General features: G+C 24.8%; 2 protein-coding genes across 2 annotated transcripts; one reads left to right on the top strand and one right to left on the bottom strand.

The window, feature by feature from the left end:
- Positions 1-5291: 5291 nt before the first annotated feature.
- Positions 5292-7779, bottom strand: LOC105359438 (E3 ubiquitin-protein ligase CBL-like). The gene is made up of 4 exons (XM_011496050.1): positions 7763-7779; positions 7360-7632; positions 6454-6673; positions 5292-5468 (listed from the first exon to the last, which is right to left on the bottom strand). The coding sequence occupies exons 1-4, from the start codon at positions 7777-7779 to the stop codon at positions 5292-5294; spliced, it is 687 nt and encodes a 228-aa protein (XP_011494352.1).
- A 2407-nt stretch (positions 7780-10186) lies between these two features.
- Gtpx1 (glutathione peroxidase-like 1) lies at positions 10187-12715 on the top strand. The gene is made up of 6 exons (XM_011495639.1): positions 10187-10416; positions 10891-10992; positions 11426-11519; positions 11740-11849; positions 11949-12040; positions 12471-12715. The coding sequence occupies exons 2-6, from the start codon at positions 10929-10931 to the stop codon at positions 12684-12686; spliced, it is 576 nt and encodes a 191-aa protein (XP_011493941.1). The 5' UTR covers positions 10187-10416; positions 10891-10928; the 3' UTR covers positions 12687-12715.
- Positions 12716-18014: the final 5299 nt, after the last annotated feature.

The following is an 18014-nucleotide window of genomic DNA, read 5'->3' as shown; positions in this document are numbered from 1 at the left end:
TCGGAACGATACGTCGGGTGAGAGGGGGTGAACCAGTTGGTGACGAGTCATCCTCATCCGAGTCGTTTAATAGAGATCCACAGTTGCCGTTTAGTAATTCCATTATCGCCTGTGAACCGTGTAAATGATCAATTGACTGACTCCCTTTTCGGCTTTTGCATATTATACCAACATTATTATACGCATTCTTGTTTCCATGGGTGAACTAGTTAATTTCACTGCTCGAATGTTTGAGTTTTAAAGTCCTTTTGGTGCACATATTAGATTTGTGTATTAAGAAAAATAACATAACGAAATGCAAAGTGATTATTAACACACACGCACACGCACGCATATATATATTTTACATATACATTCAGATAGAAAACGAAGCCATGTAAATGTTTATTCGAAAAAATTGAAAAACTGTTTTATCCAAATAATTATTATTTAAAAAATGAAGTTATTATTATTATGCAAAATATATTTTTCTGTTTCATAGATAAATCTAAGTATTTCATTTCAATAGAAAAACCTAAGTGTAATAGTCAGTTTTTTTATTACGTATCGAATACATACCTTAAATAAATTTACTATTACTCGTATCATACTCGTTATCATAATATCCTTAATCTATTTAGAAAATAAATTCAAATTTATAAATTTAAATTAATGGATCTTATAAACCTAGCCTAGTTATAAAATTTTTATTATGTTCACATTAAAATAATTTTTTAAATATCAGTAAATTCCTTGAATTCGGTATTTTATTGAAGTTTTTATAAAAAAAAAACGGCCTTTGAATATAATTATAAATTATTTCTTCTAATAAATACTGTGGCAATAGCAATTATATTATCAATTTGCATTAAAAGCCAATAATTTTACTTACTCGATGTTTTTAATAAGCATAGACTCATCATAGATAATACATTATTTATAGATGGATAATAATAATAGAGAAAAAATAAAAACTTATATAAACAAAAATGTCAAAAAATGCCGAAAGCATAATAGAAAAATGCAGCTCATTCAGTGTTATACTTACCTTTTAATTGAGAAAATAAATTTATCGTTGATTTCCATTTACATACAGTTTTGTTCAATTAATTCATGCAATTGAACAAATTATATGTTGATTTTTCCAAATTAGACAATAGGACGAAATAAAAATGAAATTATCATGCACACAGGACTACAGACAGTAACAAAACTTTTTAGATTGACTTAAAAATATTTATAAAAATAATAATACTATATTGTCCTGTAATGAACATTGACTTTTAATCCCGCGCGACTCATATTTATAATTTAAATAATTTCAATAACATCTCTTTTAACACAGATGTTTATTTATTTTTTTATAAAAACTAATAGTTTACATAATTATTACGAATATCTTACTCGTCACACTTGTAACATGTAAAATATGGTTAATATTATAGAAACTTTAAATTTATTCAACAATATCTATGGAAATATCTATAAATAAATGGGTAAACGAACAACATAAAAAACTCAAACACACTGTTAACATAAGTTTTATTTTAAAAAAGTGATTTTCATGTACCTAATATTTTACAATAAGTAAAATTGGTCATTCGGTTCCGCTTTTTAAAATTTACCTAAATTCACGCGCTCTCTCCGGTTTACATGGCAAGGAATAACCTAAGTTGAACCGTACACTTTATTCATTGCACAAATAACAAATAATTATACTTATATATAATTTTAAAAGAAATATTAATTTCTTTCTATATACCTATAAATATATACCGTATATGAAATTTTTTTCTATTATACATTCATTTTAAATCCTAAATCTCTATTGAAATTATAACGGATAAAAAATTAAAGACAGCCAATGAAATGCTCACGCTTTTTCGATCAATACAAACGTTATGTTTTTGTACTAGTTAATTAAAAATATAGTACAGAAGACACGTAAAAAAAATTGATTTAATAAAATAATAATATCCATTCATATTTACAAATTTTTTCCGCGGCTTATGACCGAAACGTATCTTTTTCATGTTATTTGTGCAAAAGAAGAGAAAGAAAATTTAAAATCATTTTATACGATTTTACTGGCGCAAATCAATTTATAAATAGTTTCCTAGGAGTTATACTCCTTGATACAAAAACTTTTCCCTCTCTTGTATATATAAAATTATTAATACTTATTACGTTTATATGAATAATATAAATTAGTAATTTGTGTAAATTTTATAGAACTTTTGCATGATCGCATAATATCATATCAGATGTAATCTTTAAGTTTTTATATCATTAAAAAAACTTAATGTTACGAACAATAATTCAATTTTATGTTTCATTTAAATAAGATAAATAAGATAATTTCTTAAAATATCTGAACAATTTTTCGATGAATTTTGTACACATTAAGAATGATTTTCAAATTTTGTGTTATAAAAATTGATTTTTATTAAATATTTAATTTAAAAGAAAATTTGCTTCTATAGCATGATCTCATGTGAATATTATTGTAATAATTATAAATATATTATTATTAAACTAGAATATCAATATTTAGTGAAAATAAATAAAATAACTATAATATATAATCAGTAAAGTGAAATACATTTTATAAATGTGTACACAATTTTTATTTTTATTCGATTATTCGCAGCGCTTTTTAAAAATTATTTTGTAATACTATTTTTGATAAAATTCTAATATCAAACAAATAATCTGTCAAATAAAATTTAAAGATCCAATAATCAAATATGAGTATGAAAATTTATTACAAAGTAAACAATAAATTATAAATCATTATAAATATTAAAAATATATATAATCATTATTTTAATAAAAATATTATATTGTGAGGCGTTTATTTTATATCTTAAAAATTTAATTACAAAAACTTTTATTCAAATTCGATTGAAATTTTGGCATTGCTAATGAATTTCACACAGTAATAATTAATATAAATTATCAATAAATATTTATTGTATTTACCATGTTCATATAAGAAGTCCATGTAATTACAAATATTTGTTTATTTTTTATACAGGTTGTACATAAGCCTCGATCATGTACTATTGTAGTAAACTGGCAAGATTATATTATTTATTATACGAATGCTAATGGTTCTTTTAATATTTTATATTGATTAATTTACGTTTCGCTTTTATATTTATTATTGGAGCATATTCTTATTTTAAATGAATGACGATGCTGATAAAAGCCACTGATACTTTATTTTTTCCCTTACTAAATTTTATTATAAAATAGAATTTTTTTACAAACAATGAAATATTTAGGAACTAGAACTTATGGAAAAATGTGAAAAAAATTTCTTTTTAACTTTATTATATGTAATTAGTGGGACTGCAGTAATCTAAAATACTTAATGTATTAGGGAGACGTAATTTAAGTAATTATTTTGTAGTTAAATTATTAAATCTACAACACAATAATATATACGATTTGTAATAAAGTTTTCAAAAATACCTTTTTCGTAAAAAAAATTATAGACATTCCAATAAATATTTTATTAACAAATAGGTGTATAAAAAGTTTACATGCATAATAAATTATTGTTGAAACAAGCATTTAATGATCATGTTTTAAAAATATTTAATTGTTTGTAAAAATAAATAACTGTAATAAATGCATAATATGTAATAAGACATAAGCAAAGAAATAAAATGTTCATGTGTGGCATTGACTGTTTTGCTGCGAGCAAATTAAAGAAAAAGAAAAAGAAGAAAGAAAAAACAGCTTACATAACAAGCTGGCGACGATTAAATATGTTAATTAACCAAATGATTTTAAGGAAACCTACCTTGGTATGTGTTCAATATTACAAAGATATTGAAATACCTATTATCACATAAATCAATAATAATATTGAATCATTTTACCTATTTTTTATATAAGAAATAAATAGTATCGTTTTAATAGACGCACTTTTCCTTATTTTAAATACATTTCTTTTACTTTGAACGAAAGAAAACCTGAAATTTGCACTTCATAGAGAATTTAATACTTTAATATAATGATGAATTAATTGACAATACTTTTTATTTTCTTATATTAAAATGACTACATCGCTATATGTAAATATATTTTTAATTAATTAATTTGATGTGTACAAGTAAGCATAATTTTTCTATAAATTATAGTACAATAGACAATAATGATTGTAATAACTGAGTTCAAATGCAATAGTATTGATATTTTTGGTCACTCATGCGTCACATTGATAAGTGTAACAAAGTCAGAGAAGCAAATATGATTTTTTGTTTTTCTATTTTTGGTGTGAAAGCAAATTTTTTCATATTTTGCAGAGTAATCACTTATTTACGAATATGCGCGAAACAAAATTGTAATTGCGATGCTAAAATGAGTACTTTCTGAATATGTTTGAGTTGATAAAGTTGATGTACATTTCCATATATATATATATATATAAACAAAATGCAAATATTTAATTTATATAAACAAATTATTCAAATATAAATATAAAATCAAGAAATAAAACTATTTTTTGTACATAATTTTTTAAAAATAATATCATATATTAGCTTTGAAATGAAAATTAATCATTCTAAATAAAAAAAAAAAATTAGATTTTTTATATTTGTTGAATTTTTCATACTCGGTAATCACCTGATTATTAATAGAGATTTTGCAATAAAAATTGCAATGAGATAAACAATTATGTTTATATAAATATTTAGAAATTTCTGATTAGTAAAATTAATCGTTGACTATTTTTCTCAGAATAGTCAATTGCTTACAATTGCAAAAAAATATTGCTTAAAATACAGTTAAGATCGATCTTATATGATTAGTATTATATACATAATCACGCAATTACAGAAAAATTATGTGTATATGTCTCTCTCTCTCTCTCTCTCTCTCTCTCCAATGTGTGCGTGTGTGCGCGCGCGCGCGTGGCAGTTATAAATTTGATTTTCAGAAAGTACCCATACATATTTGGATTAATACAAGCGATACACAAAGAACAAGAACAAACATAAAGGATATAGCAAATCAGGAAAAACGCATAAAAAGACGGTATTTGTTTTTCTTTCAAGGGTGCGGTAGCTGTGAATAAAATGTCTTGGTTAAGTGCGCGCGCGTATACTTACATACATACACACATACAAACACTCGCACTCGCACTCGCATTCGCACTTACGCTAAAAAATATTCACGAATGCACATGCATATAACACGAATTAGAAAAAGGCGCGCGCGCATGTATAGATGTATACGCGCGCATGTAAGCGTGCTTGGCCTTTTATTATTCAGTTCATTTTTGTTCAGGTTTTTGTGTCCTAGTCGGATACCTCGGTGTCGGGGTCCAGATCCCTCGTGGGCGTTGAAGCGTTGCTCGCGGAGGCAGACTGGGCTCCCGGTCGGTGCGTTCGTCGAGGATCGAACGGGTCGACAACTATTTGCTCAGTGCCCTTGATTTCCGCACGACAGAAGGGACAGCCCTGGCCCTCAGAATCCTAGAAAGCAGTACATAATTGGTCGGATGAAAATTATTCTTGACTTATATTAATCTATCCAATGTAAGATCTAGTTTGAATAAATAATAGTGTATTTTATAGTTTTACTTTTGTTTTTCATACATTAATTATTTTCCCTGTTTTTCTAATTGATCATTCGAAATATATGCCTCAATTTTTTTTATTAAATACTGTCATAAAATTGTGCATATTTTTTTGTCGTACCATATAAAAAAAAGCAACAATTCTTTATATGTGTTATGTAACATTATTAGGCTGTAGGCGATGAGTAGTTGAACATTTGAATTTTAAAGTTTGAATTACGTTAAATATTGCGTTTATATGGCTGGAATTGTCTCAATATACATTACAAATGTATTGAATAATTCATCTTATTCGTTATTTACTTTAGACTGACCAAACAAATAATGTAGTCATTTAAAATTTTCGGAAAAAAGTATTTATCCAAAAATGTTCTATTGTATTAAAACTCCTTTTTAAAAATGTAGGAAAAGAAATCATATTTATTATTCGGATTATATTTTAATTTACACAAAATAAGCAATATCAACATCGTTTTTAATCTATTCATTTTTAATTTATTAATGCATGTTAAAGCACAATGTACGCAGTGCTTGTATAAAAATTAAATAAATCTTATCGTAATTCTCAATTCATTTGAAGTTTGCATAATTAGTAATAAGAATATTCAAATAAGGCATTAGAAAATTAAAAATAATTAAAGCTAATTTTTTTCAAATACAATACTCACTTTCGTGTGTATTGAAAATGTGTTGAAAATAGACGTTAGCCAAGATCGTTTTACTTTAAAAGCAAAATTTAATCCTACACATAAGTATCTTGTCACTGTGAAAATTCACATTAATACTAGCAAACGCGAAAGGTTTTCCTTTAATTAGACGCCAATTTTCCATTACGAAACTAAACGGACAACGTAGTTAAAATATGAAAGATATAGCACTACCTGCCAGGCGGTGAGACAGGGCGTACACAGTAAGTGTCCACAGGGCTCTATTCTCACATCCTTGTCATGCTCGGCACAAATCTTGCACAACTGGAATGTACTACCCATTTCGCAATAAAGCTCGTATTGTTCGGCGGTAACTTTTATGTGCTCCTCCGGCGTCGGCTGGACAGCCCACGTCAGGTCCGGATTTATATTCCGCCCATCCGGGTAGAGATAGCTAAGAACAAAAACGATTGATTATCCGTAGGGCATATTATGCTTTCTCACAATAAGTGTTCAAATTGAATAGAAACAGTCGTTGACAAAGCTTACGCGTGGTCATATGATTTGCAAGCATTTTATTCATATTGACTAGTAGATACAGTAGATACTGTTAACTAAATATTTTAGTTTTAATAACTATTTTGATCGGTAATAATGAAATAATGATGAAACCAAGTGCAGAGTTTAATCCCATTTCGTTCTTGTTGTCGTTTGAAATAAAAAGTAGGTAAAGAAAATATGAAAGCTACCGAATGAACAAGATTGAATTTGATGTCACTGACGGCATGCTCGGATAACATAATCTAGTTTTATCAAAGGTTCAAAGAACAAAACTTAACATTATTCTAGATATTTTCCACACGCATAAGTAATTTAAGGCCAATATTTTTATTATTCAATAGTTAGAGCCGTACCGATAATATTAGCGAAAATAGATATTTTTGTATGAAAAAGACAAACGATAACAACATCCCCGTAATCACGCTTAAATGATACAAGACTCGTATTAGAGTCCATTTAGAACTTAATCATGTTCTCGAACAAAACTAACGATAAGACAATGGAGTCTGAATCTCGCATAAGAATTGCATTGAGATTGGCAACAATTATCGAGGCACGAGTAAAATTTGATGGACTTACAATCCTTCCCGGTATCCGTCTAGCAGTGCCTGGCAAAGACTCTTGTTGTGAGGTATGGTCTGGAGTATCTGCCCGTCGGAGGTGACATAGCCGATGGCCCACTGGCCGAGCCTAGTGCAGCTCAACCGGAATACGTAGCTCCCGGGCTTCTTCCCACTGTACTTTTCCAGCCGAACCTTAACTTCGTCGTAAGTTAGGAAAGCCACGTAACCAGGATGCGTAACAGCTAGGATTTTCCAATTGCGTAATAAAGTTGACCATGGCTGGAACAACCTGTTATAAAATAGAGCCACGTGAAGATTAATTTCGATTAGCTTATTGCGCTTATGACGTTATTAGATGCTAATTAACATATTGAAATTTGATGTATCCCATGTAATGAATGCAAATTAATAGCTTTTACATTAATTGTGCACACATTTTAAATTGTGTAAAAACTTTAGAAATAGAAAATTTCAGTAATAATATAGTAAAGTCACGCAGTCTACAACATTAATACTTCTAATAATAGAAAAAGTTTTTGTTAAGTTGACTTGGAACTTGAAATGTACGAAGCAGTGGCATTGTGTAATTTTTAATTTTAAGATATCACGTAGTTCAATAAACTAAATAAATCAGAAGTTTTTTTTTTTTTTAATATGTTATTTTATTAATATCGTATTTAGCACGTATTAATTAAATAAAAGTTCTTGTGGTTATATTTGTTAATGTATTTATCGTCTTTAGTTATTACCGAAGGATAGTACTATGCTGTTTTTCTTATATTTTTAAGGCATGTAAATATTGGAGTGTATGTGTATAGTGTATATGTATATGCATATGTATATTGTATAGTGTATATATATATATATATATATGTATAGTGTATGTGTATAGTGCTAATACCGGGTAACCTTTTATAAGAATTATTTTTTAATAATTTTAAACTATTTCTATAAATATTCATTGTTTTAATCTTCTACTTTTTTGTATTATTGATTTTTGATTTTTTATAACTATTTAGTTTTTATCTGAGTAATTTATAATAAATGTTAATTAATCTGTATTAAGTAAGTTTTTGAATATTAGTCATTTGTAAATATAAATTATCAAAAAATTTATTTTGCATAGCGAAATCATAAAATATATTTAGTGCGTATTAATATTTTAATTTTAACTTCTAATATTTAGAATTAAATTTATAATTAAAAATTTTCATTTACTATTTTAGAAAATTGATCCACGCAAGTGACTTTTTTCTAATCTATATTTTACAAAGAATAATGATATACAATAAATTAGTCGCAGTATAATAGCTTAATTAAAAGCTAAAAATAGATAAGAATGTATCGATTAATTTGAGTTTTCAAGGCTGTACAGGTAATCTATTATATTAGATTAGGAGAGATATCATTGCTTTACATTTTCGTTAATTATTTAAAATCTAACAGAAAAATAATTGACTTACTATACAAAACATATGGATAGTTTATAATTTGAATGACATTTAAAATAATGCATTCAAAAGATTGAATTACTTAATTGAAATAAATAATATCATAGAATGATTAATTTTTTATATACCTTGTAAAAACATCGAATTCAAAATTCGATATATAACCATTACACGTTAGATCTATGGTTGATTTTAAGGCCATTGCCTGTAATCCCGAACTGATTGGATGAACTTGATTCAGCTCATGCCTAAATACTTTCCAAGGTACCAATGTGCTGAAACAGAAAATGAAACAATTTATTAAATTAATTATAATGGACTAAAATCTATATAAGCCTATTAACATTACATCAATTTCTTATTGTTTTTGTAATAAAATATTAGCAAATCAATATTCGATCAAAGCATTATTATATGCCGTGTAACCACTAGCTATATATTTCAGTTGAATAATTAATCTAACAATATTAACAGTTCTTGGATTAAGTTTTTAATAGATTTTCTAGCCTGAAAATGAAGTTTATATTAGTTAAACACCAAATTAATGGTTTATAATACATTATCTTACTTCGTAATTTTTAGATACAAGTTTTTCCTCAAACGAAAGACTTTACATTATGTAACTTATTTTATCTGCGTTATGTAGAATATAAGAATTTTTATAATACGTCTATCGATGCATTTGGTATACAAATTTACAATACCAAATACCTTTCAATAATGAATATTTTAATATTTCAATGAATTATAATTTTATTAACTCTTACAATCTCGTAATTAAAAATAAAACATTTAGTAACACGATAATCTTGCCATTTATCAAATAAATAAAATTAACAAATAATATAAAATTTAAAAAATTTTAATTTATATTCGATTAGCTGTATTCGACATAATATTACAATCACAATTATACATATGCAAATCAATCATGTTTTAAAAAAATAATTTAATCGTCATTATCTGAAAATTTATTGTAATATGACACATTACAAGTGACAATCAATATATATTATCTAGACTTTATAAACCATCTATAAGAAGAAAAAAGTTGATTTGTTTACATTGTCAATCCAGTTAAATGTTTCAAAGAACGTAATACCTGCCTGTCTGTACTATACTCAAAATTTACGTTTCACCGACAAATAGAAGTTGTCCGATTGTTAAATCACTATATACATAATGACTATAATACATAACAAGTGATCACCGCCATGGAGAATAGTAATAGAAAAACGTAAATTTCCTAAAACCATGGTATATAAGAAAGAACACATCTACCCGGACATAGGTTTGGGGACACCAAGGCCTTGACTTCATAATATTAAATAATAGTAAATAATTTTTTGCTCCGTGCGACAACAGATACATGTGATATTGATTCGATAAGACTCCAGTTGTCCTAGTGCCTCTGTCGAGTCAGGCTATTACGCGGTGTTTTATTTTCCATAGCCATCAACCGAATACGCCAAGTTGACTGGACGTAAGGCGCTTTGACTGTCAGTTTACAAGTGGACGTTGCGAGAGGAAGATCGTAAATTCGAGTCTTTTACTATTGCACTCGTTCCTTTTCCCCGACCAACTAAAGTTTCAATAAAACGAAAAATTGCGTGCATCTACAGGTGAGACAGTGATTGCTTATATACTCAAATCGTTGTGCCCTGTTTGTTAAATAAGCATTAAGTATGAAGGACTATATATGCTGTCCGGCATAACGTATAGACGCAAGAGGCACGTTTATAACCGCGAAACGACAATGGCGGACGTGATCGGGTGGGGATGGGGGAGAGAAAATTTTCGATTCGGAAAGTTGCGTTAGGTGACGCTGCCGGATGAGATTTTAGTTTAGGATTTTTAATGAATTGACAAATAGCACTTGATATTTTTATAAATTTGCTTTTCTTCAATTTGTCTTGCTACGGATTCAATAATATTTAGTAAACAATAGAGTTTTCTACTTTTTAAAAATACGTAAATTCGGTATAAAGATTTACATGGTTATTAATTATAAGTAAATAGATATATATTACTACTTATATATAATTAATAATAAGCAAAAAGAGATTTGGTAAAGTAGTAGTGACCAATTATTTCAGGATTGTCACCTTGTACTTATGAAAAAAACATAACGAAAATGAATTTTTTAAAAATCACTGCAAGATCATTTGGAGCACAGAATATAGTACGAAATTTTTCAGGCACGTACATGTTAAAACATTAGTGTATGCATAAATCTTATAACCCACTAGCGTTAACAGTTAATATTCACATATAGTTAGTGCTAAATATATGAATAAAACATTTGTATACTATAATTTATTTTAGATTTAAATTATTTGAAGGAAATGATGTTAAATTATAACAAAAGTTTTCATATCGACGGTACAATTAAATTTTTGACATTTATTATAATTTCTTAATTTTTATCTTACAAAATTTAGAGGTTATTTCTAAATTTATTCTCTGCTTATAAACGATACTTTACAGTAATTAATCTAATTTCCATCTTAATTTTACCCTATTTAAATACTTTGCAAGTGATTCTAGTTAATATTTCAAAATCTCTACAAAATTGTATCATATGTAATTTAGAATTTGTTTATTCATATACATTGTATACTTTTTTTTCAGTTATAATGAACAAGAATGACGATTACAAATCTGCAAGTTCAGTATATGACTTTGTAGCAACAAATATCAAAGGAGAGGATGTTCCTTTAGAAAAGTTAGAATTTTATAGTTTATTCTAAATCTCCAAATTTTAAATTTGTTATATATTTCACAGTGATAATTGTTTTTATAAAGTTAAATTTCAGTACATTTTACCTTTTCTTTAAAAAACAATCGATACTTATGAAATAAGCTATTATTTATTAAACATATAATCATTAATATGTGATTGTTTTATCTAAATAAATATTTCCTTTTTTCTAAAATATTTTTAGATACAAAGGACATGTTTTATTGATTGTGAATGTTGCTTCACAATGTGGTCTTACTGCAACAAATTATAAGGAATTAAATGAACTCTATGATCGTTATGCAGAATCTCATGGTTTGTCCATAATTTTAAATTAGTCCTCTGAAAATTGTTCACCTCGATAAATGTTATGAATAGACTTAAAAATTGGAACTGTTATTGGAATATGTTTAGGTTTAAGAATCTTGGCATTTCCTTGCAATCAATTTAATGGACAAGAACCCGGTGATGCTGAAGAAATCTGTAGTTTTGCTAATCGCCAAAAAGTAAGTTGGGAACTAATTACTTTATTAACAGTATAATCTTTTGAAAATTTATTATTTAAAAAAAAAATTTAAATACAATTGTTGGAAATAGATTAATTGTGAATCTTTTCTTTTAATCAAGGAATTTATGTCATAGTAAACTACCTTTATTTACATTACATTTTGTAATGAAAATTCTACATCCAAATATCTCATGTTTTAATAATAATTTGCATTCTTAAAATACTGTGCAAATGAAAATCGTCTATAATTAATTTTTTTTATCATTTGTTCATCAAGACTTACATCATTTATAATGTTTTATACAACGTAAATAAACTAAACAATAGAAAAACAATTTTTTTTTTCAATTTTTGTATATTTATTTTTTTAAAAGTGTTGCAAACGAACAATTAATTTTTAATTAACTAATTAATTATTTGAATTCTAGATAAAATTCGATCTTTTCAATAAAATTAATGTTAATGGCAATGATGCGCATCCTCTTTGGAAGTATTTGAAAATGAAACAAAGTGGTACTCTGGTCAGTTTTATCAAATGGAACTTCACAAAATTTATTGTCGATAAAGAAGGACAAGTTGTTGAGCGACATGGACCTGATGTTAATCCAAACAAAATTAGTCAAAACCTTGAAAAATATTTTTAAAAAAATATAAAAATAATTTATAATTTTATAAAATTTAATACATAAAAATTATCTATTATTACAGTAATTTTAACTCTAGAGTAAAAATTTATTTAAATGGATTAAATATATGAACAAATTATATACACAATTTCTTATAGTTTAGAGATATAATTTTTTTTAAATTACAGAATAATATCACATTATTCAATTCTTTTAAATATCTTTCATAATTAAATTTGATTTATATTTATATTAGGTTTTTTAATTTGTTCACAAGTAAATTATCGTGGTATTACATCATATAAGTAAAGAATAATTAAGATCAAGTTTTGTTTTCTTATACATGTATGGATTATTGTATGATTTTTTCTATCCACATTGTTTTACAAATGTTTAATCCAATGCCCTTTATGAAATTTCAAAATATTACTTTAATTAAATTTTTCATTTAGATACTGTAAAAAATTTCAATGGAACTGCTCTTTGTACATAAATGTATTAATGAACATATGAAGTACTATGAAATTTAATATTTTTAATTTTCATGTATTAATAATAAACGTAGCTGGCTGTTTTGATAATTGTATTTTAATCCTTAACAATATTTTTTATTTGGTTTAAGATTGATAATGTAAATGTAATAATAGAAGTATTTTTACTATTAAATTATTCAATTTTAAGAAAATACCCAATTTGAAATGCATGTATTTATATATTATATTTTATAAATAAACTGTAGTTTATAATATAATTATGTTTTAATTTCCTTCTGTATTAAGATATTGAAAAGAAGTCTAGCTAAAAAATTTGTATAAGAATATAATTTATACATATTTTGAGTAATAAAATTATGTTCTTAATAATATTAAATACAAGTATAACTTTTATACAAGTTACTGTTTAAATAATTAATTCAAAATCTGTAAAAATTTCAAAGTATTTTAAAATCGTTGATGTACGTATATATTAAATAATTATTCATTTAAGAATCAACTTTTTTATAACATGGCTTGTAATAATCATTGTTGAAATTTGAGTATTCACGTTGAATTGTAAACTCTATTTAAAGCTCCTTTTAAAACTGAAAACAAGAAATATTTTTAAATCAAGAAGGTGAATAGCTGTAGTTTAATGTGGAATAATACAAACAAAAAATGCCGAATCATTATAGTCTCTTATTAACGTGCATATATGCTTTACACAAGAAATGACAATCGATACAGAGGAATGGAACGAATATCTATGTAAGTATACACCCACAAATCATTTCGAAACTAATCGGATAATTTAATATAGTATTGAGTGTCGATCAAGTATTAGAAGGGGAAATTACACATTCAGTTGAAAAATAATGACTCATGTTTATGTATCTTAAACAATTACGAATTTTAGTTCGATTTGTTTTTTCAAACACACTAGTAGTGCATAATTTTTTAATATAGCTATATTAGACAAAATTTACGCTACTTTCTCATTTTAATGTTAGGATAAACAAAATTACGTGACAATAATTATATATAAGTTTATAAATTACCGATAATTTTTTTTTTTTATGTCATATGTAAAGGTTTAAATGCATCATGATGTACATGTAATTAAATTACAATGTACTTAAATTTTATTGACTGTAATAAATCTCTTCTAATATTTATATAAATGAAATTATAATTTTATTTTGTCAAATGCTTTCGTTATGTTGCATTACAATAATATTATTTAAAAAATATATAAAATTTTTAATGCTACAATATATTTTATTTCATACTTTGACAAATATTAAACAAAAAATAAATATAGTTTTTATGTGAAAAATAAAAGCCTGTCTTAATAATAAAAGTCCATAAAACCCGAACTTTATTTTGTTAAATAATTTATATACATACAGATAAAGATGTATTTAAAAATTATTTTAATATATTATCCTTAATATTATCCAATCAAATGCATAATTGTTATTACAGCAATTAAAATGAATTTATCTTACATAAACGTAGCCATAAACTGAATATTTTTTTAAAATTTCTTGAAAATAATTTTAAATAAATAGCTCAAACAATATACATAATGTAAAATATACTATTCTATATAGAATAATAAGTTCAATAGCTATTATATTGATTAATATTCATTCTTAAATGTTTTATCTTTGTTATGATTATTTTATATTAAAGTTTATTTTTTAAATTCATGTAATCATCTTATTAATGAACAAACTATATATTAAAATAAAGAAGGTACCAAAAATACAATAATATTTTTGTATATTTAAAATTAAATTAACCAATAAGATTAGAAGGCAAATATCGATATTGTTACATAGAAAATAACTACACTAATCTTAAACTTTTAAAAATATTTACATTATAATAAATACGTTGGTACACATATCGAGTATCCATTAGAAAAAATATATAATCTACTAAAATACGTTCAGTTTATTAAATCCAAGATATTTTTAAATTATTTATGATAAATAATATGAATGTTAATATAGAAAACGATTATCATTGATTTTCAAACATTTTAATAATAAAAGAACACCTTTCTATGATAGTATATATTGAATCGCCAAAATGTAATCTGATTTTAAAACAAAAATAGAGGAAACACTAAGCATAATAATGTTATCAATTCATAAAACATATAAATAATCTTATCAAGTTTTAAAAAATTTTAATTTGTGTGTATTTTGAAAGTATTATGAATGTAAAGAACCAATAAAATTGGTAAACATTTTTCTTTTGATTTTAAAATTCATATATTAATTATTGAAAGTATATATTAGTTATCCAAGATAAGTGATATGGTATGTAAATAGAATGTGCTTTAAATATGTGTGTTAAGTGATAATTGATGCAATAAAAAATAATATAGAATCTACATATTAAATTCATATGTATAATAAATTATACATAATATTCGTATTCAAGTGTTTTTACCACTTCACCGTAACATTTCAAAATAATTATATAAAATTTTATAAATGACATTATAATTTGTATAATTTTTGTAGCATCTGTAAAAAAACTACTTTACATAATGTTTTTTAATTCTATTTTTTTTTAATTTAATGAACGAAATTTTTACGGAATTTTTAAATCAAATTATTGTGTATAATAGGTTATTTTTTATAACATTATATCAATTTTTATAAATAAAAAATAATAATTTTATATTAAGAAAAATCTGGCTGGATAGAAAAAATGAAATAATAAAGAATCTTTAAACAAATTCAGTGTGTTGATATAAGAATAAGCAAATATTTGGTTCCTTCTTTAAAATTTTTGACCAAATAATTAATAACTTATTATGAAAAAGAAAATAGAAATATTTTTTACACAAAAATTGATCGCTTATATGATAATATAAGTGCTAAATCACTTGTATAATAATTATTATATAATTGATTGTATATTTTTGCAACAAATTTTTATTCTTGTCTGCTTTTATTTGATACTTAGTAATGCACACATAGAATACCTTCCAGCAGTATTATTATATCAATGGAAGGTTGTTTGCATGAACCCTAACTTTACACGGATAATCAATTTCAATGCACCACATGGATACTTTAAAACTGTAATTCTAATTAATATTGTAACAGAAATAGAATTAAATCTTAGAAATTCAAATAATATATTTAATAATGTAAAATAAATATTAAAAATATAGAACAAAAATTGAATGTCCGAATACAATGTTTACTCTAACGCAATATAATGAATATTGTAGCAATTGGTAGCAAATACATACTATTCGTATTATCAATATTATTAAAAATTTTAAAAATTATTAAAAACATTCTCGTATACTTGACTGCATAAAAATAATGTGACAATTGTTTAATCAATTATTCTCAGAAATCTAATAGAATGCAATATTAAATTTGCGTATTAAATTTACACGTTAATTTTATAAAAAATACAAACTACTTAAAAAAATAAACTGTAAGAGCAATCATCTTTAGTTAAAAAATTACATTAAAAAAATTTCGATTAAGGCGTCGAAAATACTTAATATTTATCAATTTAAGAAGTTAGCAATTCCGCTTAAAAAAACTTGGAATTACTATATATGCGACATTTTTATTTCAATATTAACGTTCTTTCAATATTGAGTATTAATTGAATACTGGTTACAAAAGTATGGAAGTACGGACAGTAAAATAATTCAGGTAACCCAATGATATAATGTTAGCGAAGGTTATCAGGACTGACACTAATATATGGAAACAGTGATGAAAATGGTTATTTTCAATTATTTTGGGAAATTAGTAACCTCGTCTTAGAGAATAATGAATCAAATGAAATTTGTTCTCTTTACTTTTAATCTTATGTTTTAATGTAATAATAATTTTCAATTATTTTGGGAAATTAGTAACCTCAGCTTAGAGAATAATGAATCAAATGAAATTTTTTCTCTTTACTTTTAATCTTATGTTTTAATGTATTATTGTGTATTTAATGTATACCAACAGTAAAACATGAATTACTAATAAGTATTAAGAATTACTATTAAGAACATGAATACCAAATTTATTTTAATTTTATTAAATTTACTTATATTTTTAAATTCAAAGGTTTTTCCGTTAATAGCGTTTTAATCGTTTCATTAAAGCATATGTTTGCTAAACTAAAATACTAAGATAATAAAATGAAATACATTATTTTTCATTACAAATCAAGTATTAAGTTATAATAGGCATCTATGTGAATGGAAAATAATCTTAAAAAGTATCTTTTAAAATAATCTTATACGTTGCATCTATAATATTATATATATATATACCGATGGCATTAAAAAGATTATTGTTAAAATTACATTAAAATTTGTAATATTGTTTTTAATTAATACAAAAATAAAAATTAAAACCAATTATTTTTATTGGAAAAGTATCTATCGCAGTATGATTTAGTCTCGAATTTACGTGTTCTTAAACTATGTTGCTCGCGATATACGACGTAAAATCGAAGGAGAATAGAGTAGATTTTGCACTGCCTTTACTATTGAGTGAGCCGGCCCGCAGAGAACAATCTGATATGCTAATAAGAAGATTGAACAAATAGTTAAATTGTTATTAAAGAAACATATTTTTTCAAAGGACTTTCAATGAAGTTAATTTGTAAATTTCAAAATTGGTGCAGCATACAAAATAATGTTTAATAAGTAATTTTTATAAAATATTTATTTCAGAATCATGAATTGTATGAATTTCAATGTATTGATAAAATTATTACAATATTCAAACATTAAGATAAACTAGGAAGATAAGTTTTAACCTATTTCCAATAAATGTTATAAGTTTAACTGATAAGGATTATCATTCATATGAGTGATAGTATAACT

Source organism: Ceratosolen solmsi, unplaced genomic scaffold, assembly GCF_000503995.2.
Source record: "Ceratosolen solmsi marchali unplaced genomic scaffold, CerSol_1.0 scaffold11, whole genome shotgun sequence".
NCBI classification, from domain to species: domain Eukaryota; kingdom Metazoa; phylum Arthropoda; class Insecta; order Hymenoptera; family Agaonidae; genus Ceratosolen; species Ceratosolen solmsi.
This window is presented reverse-complemented; position numbering and strand designations above follow the sequence as displayed.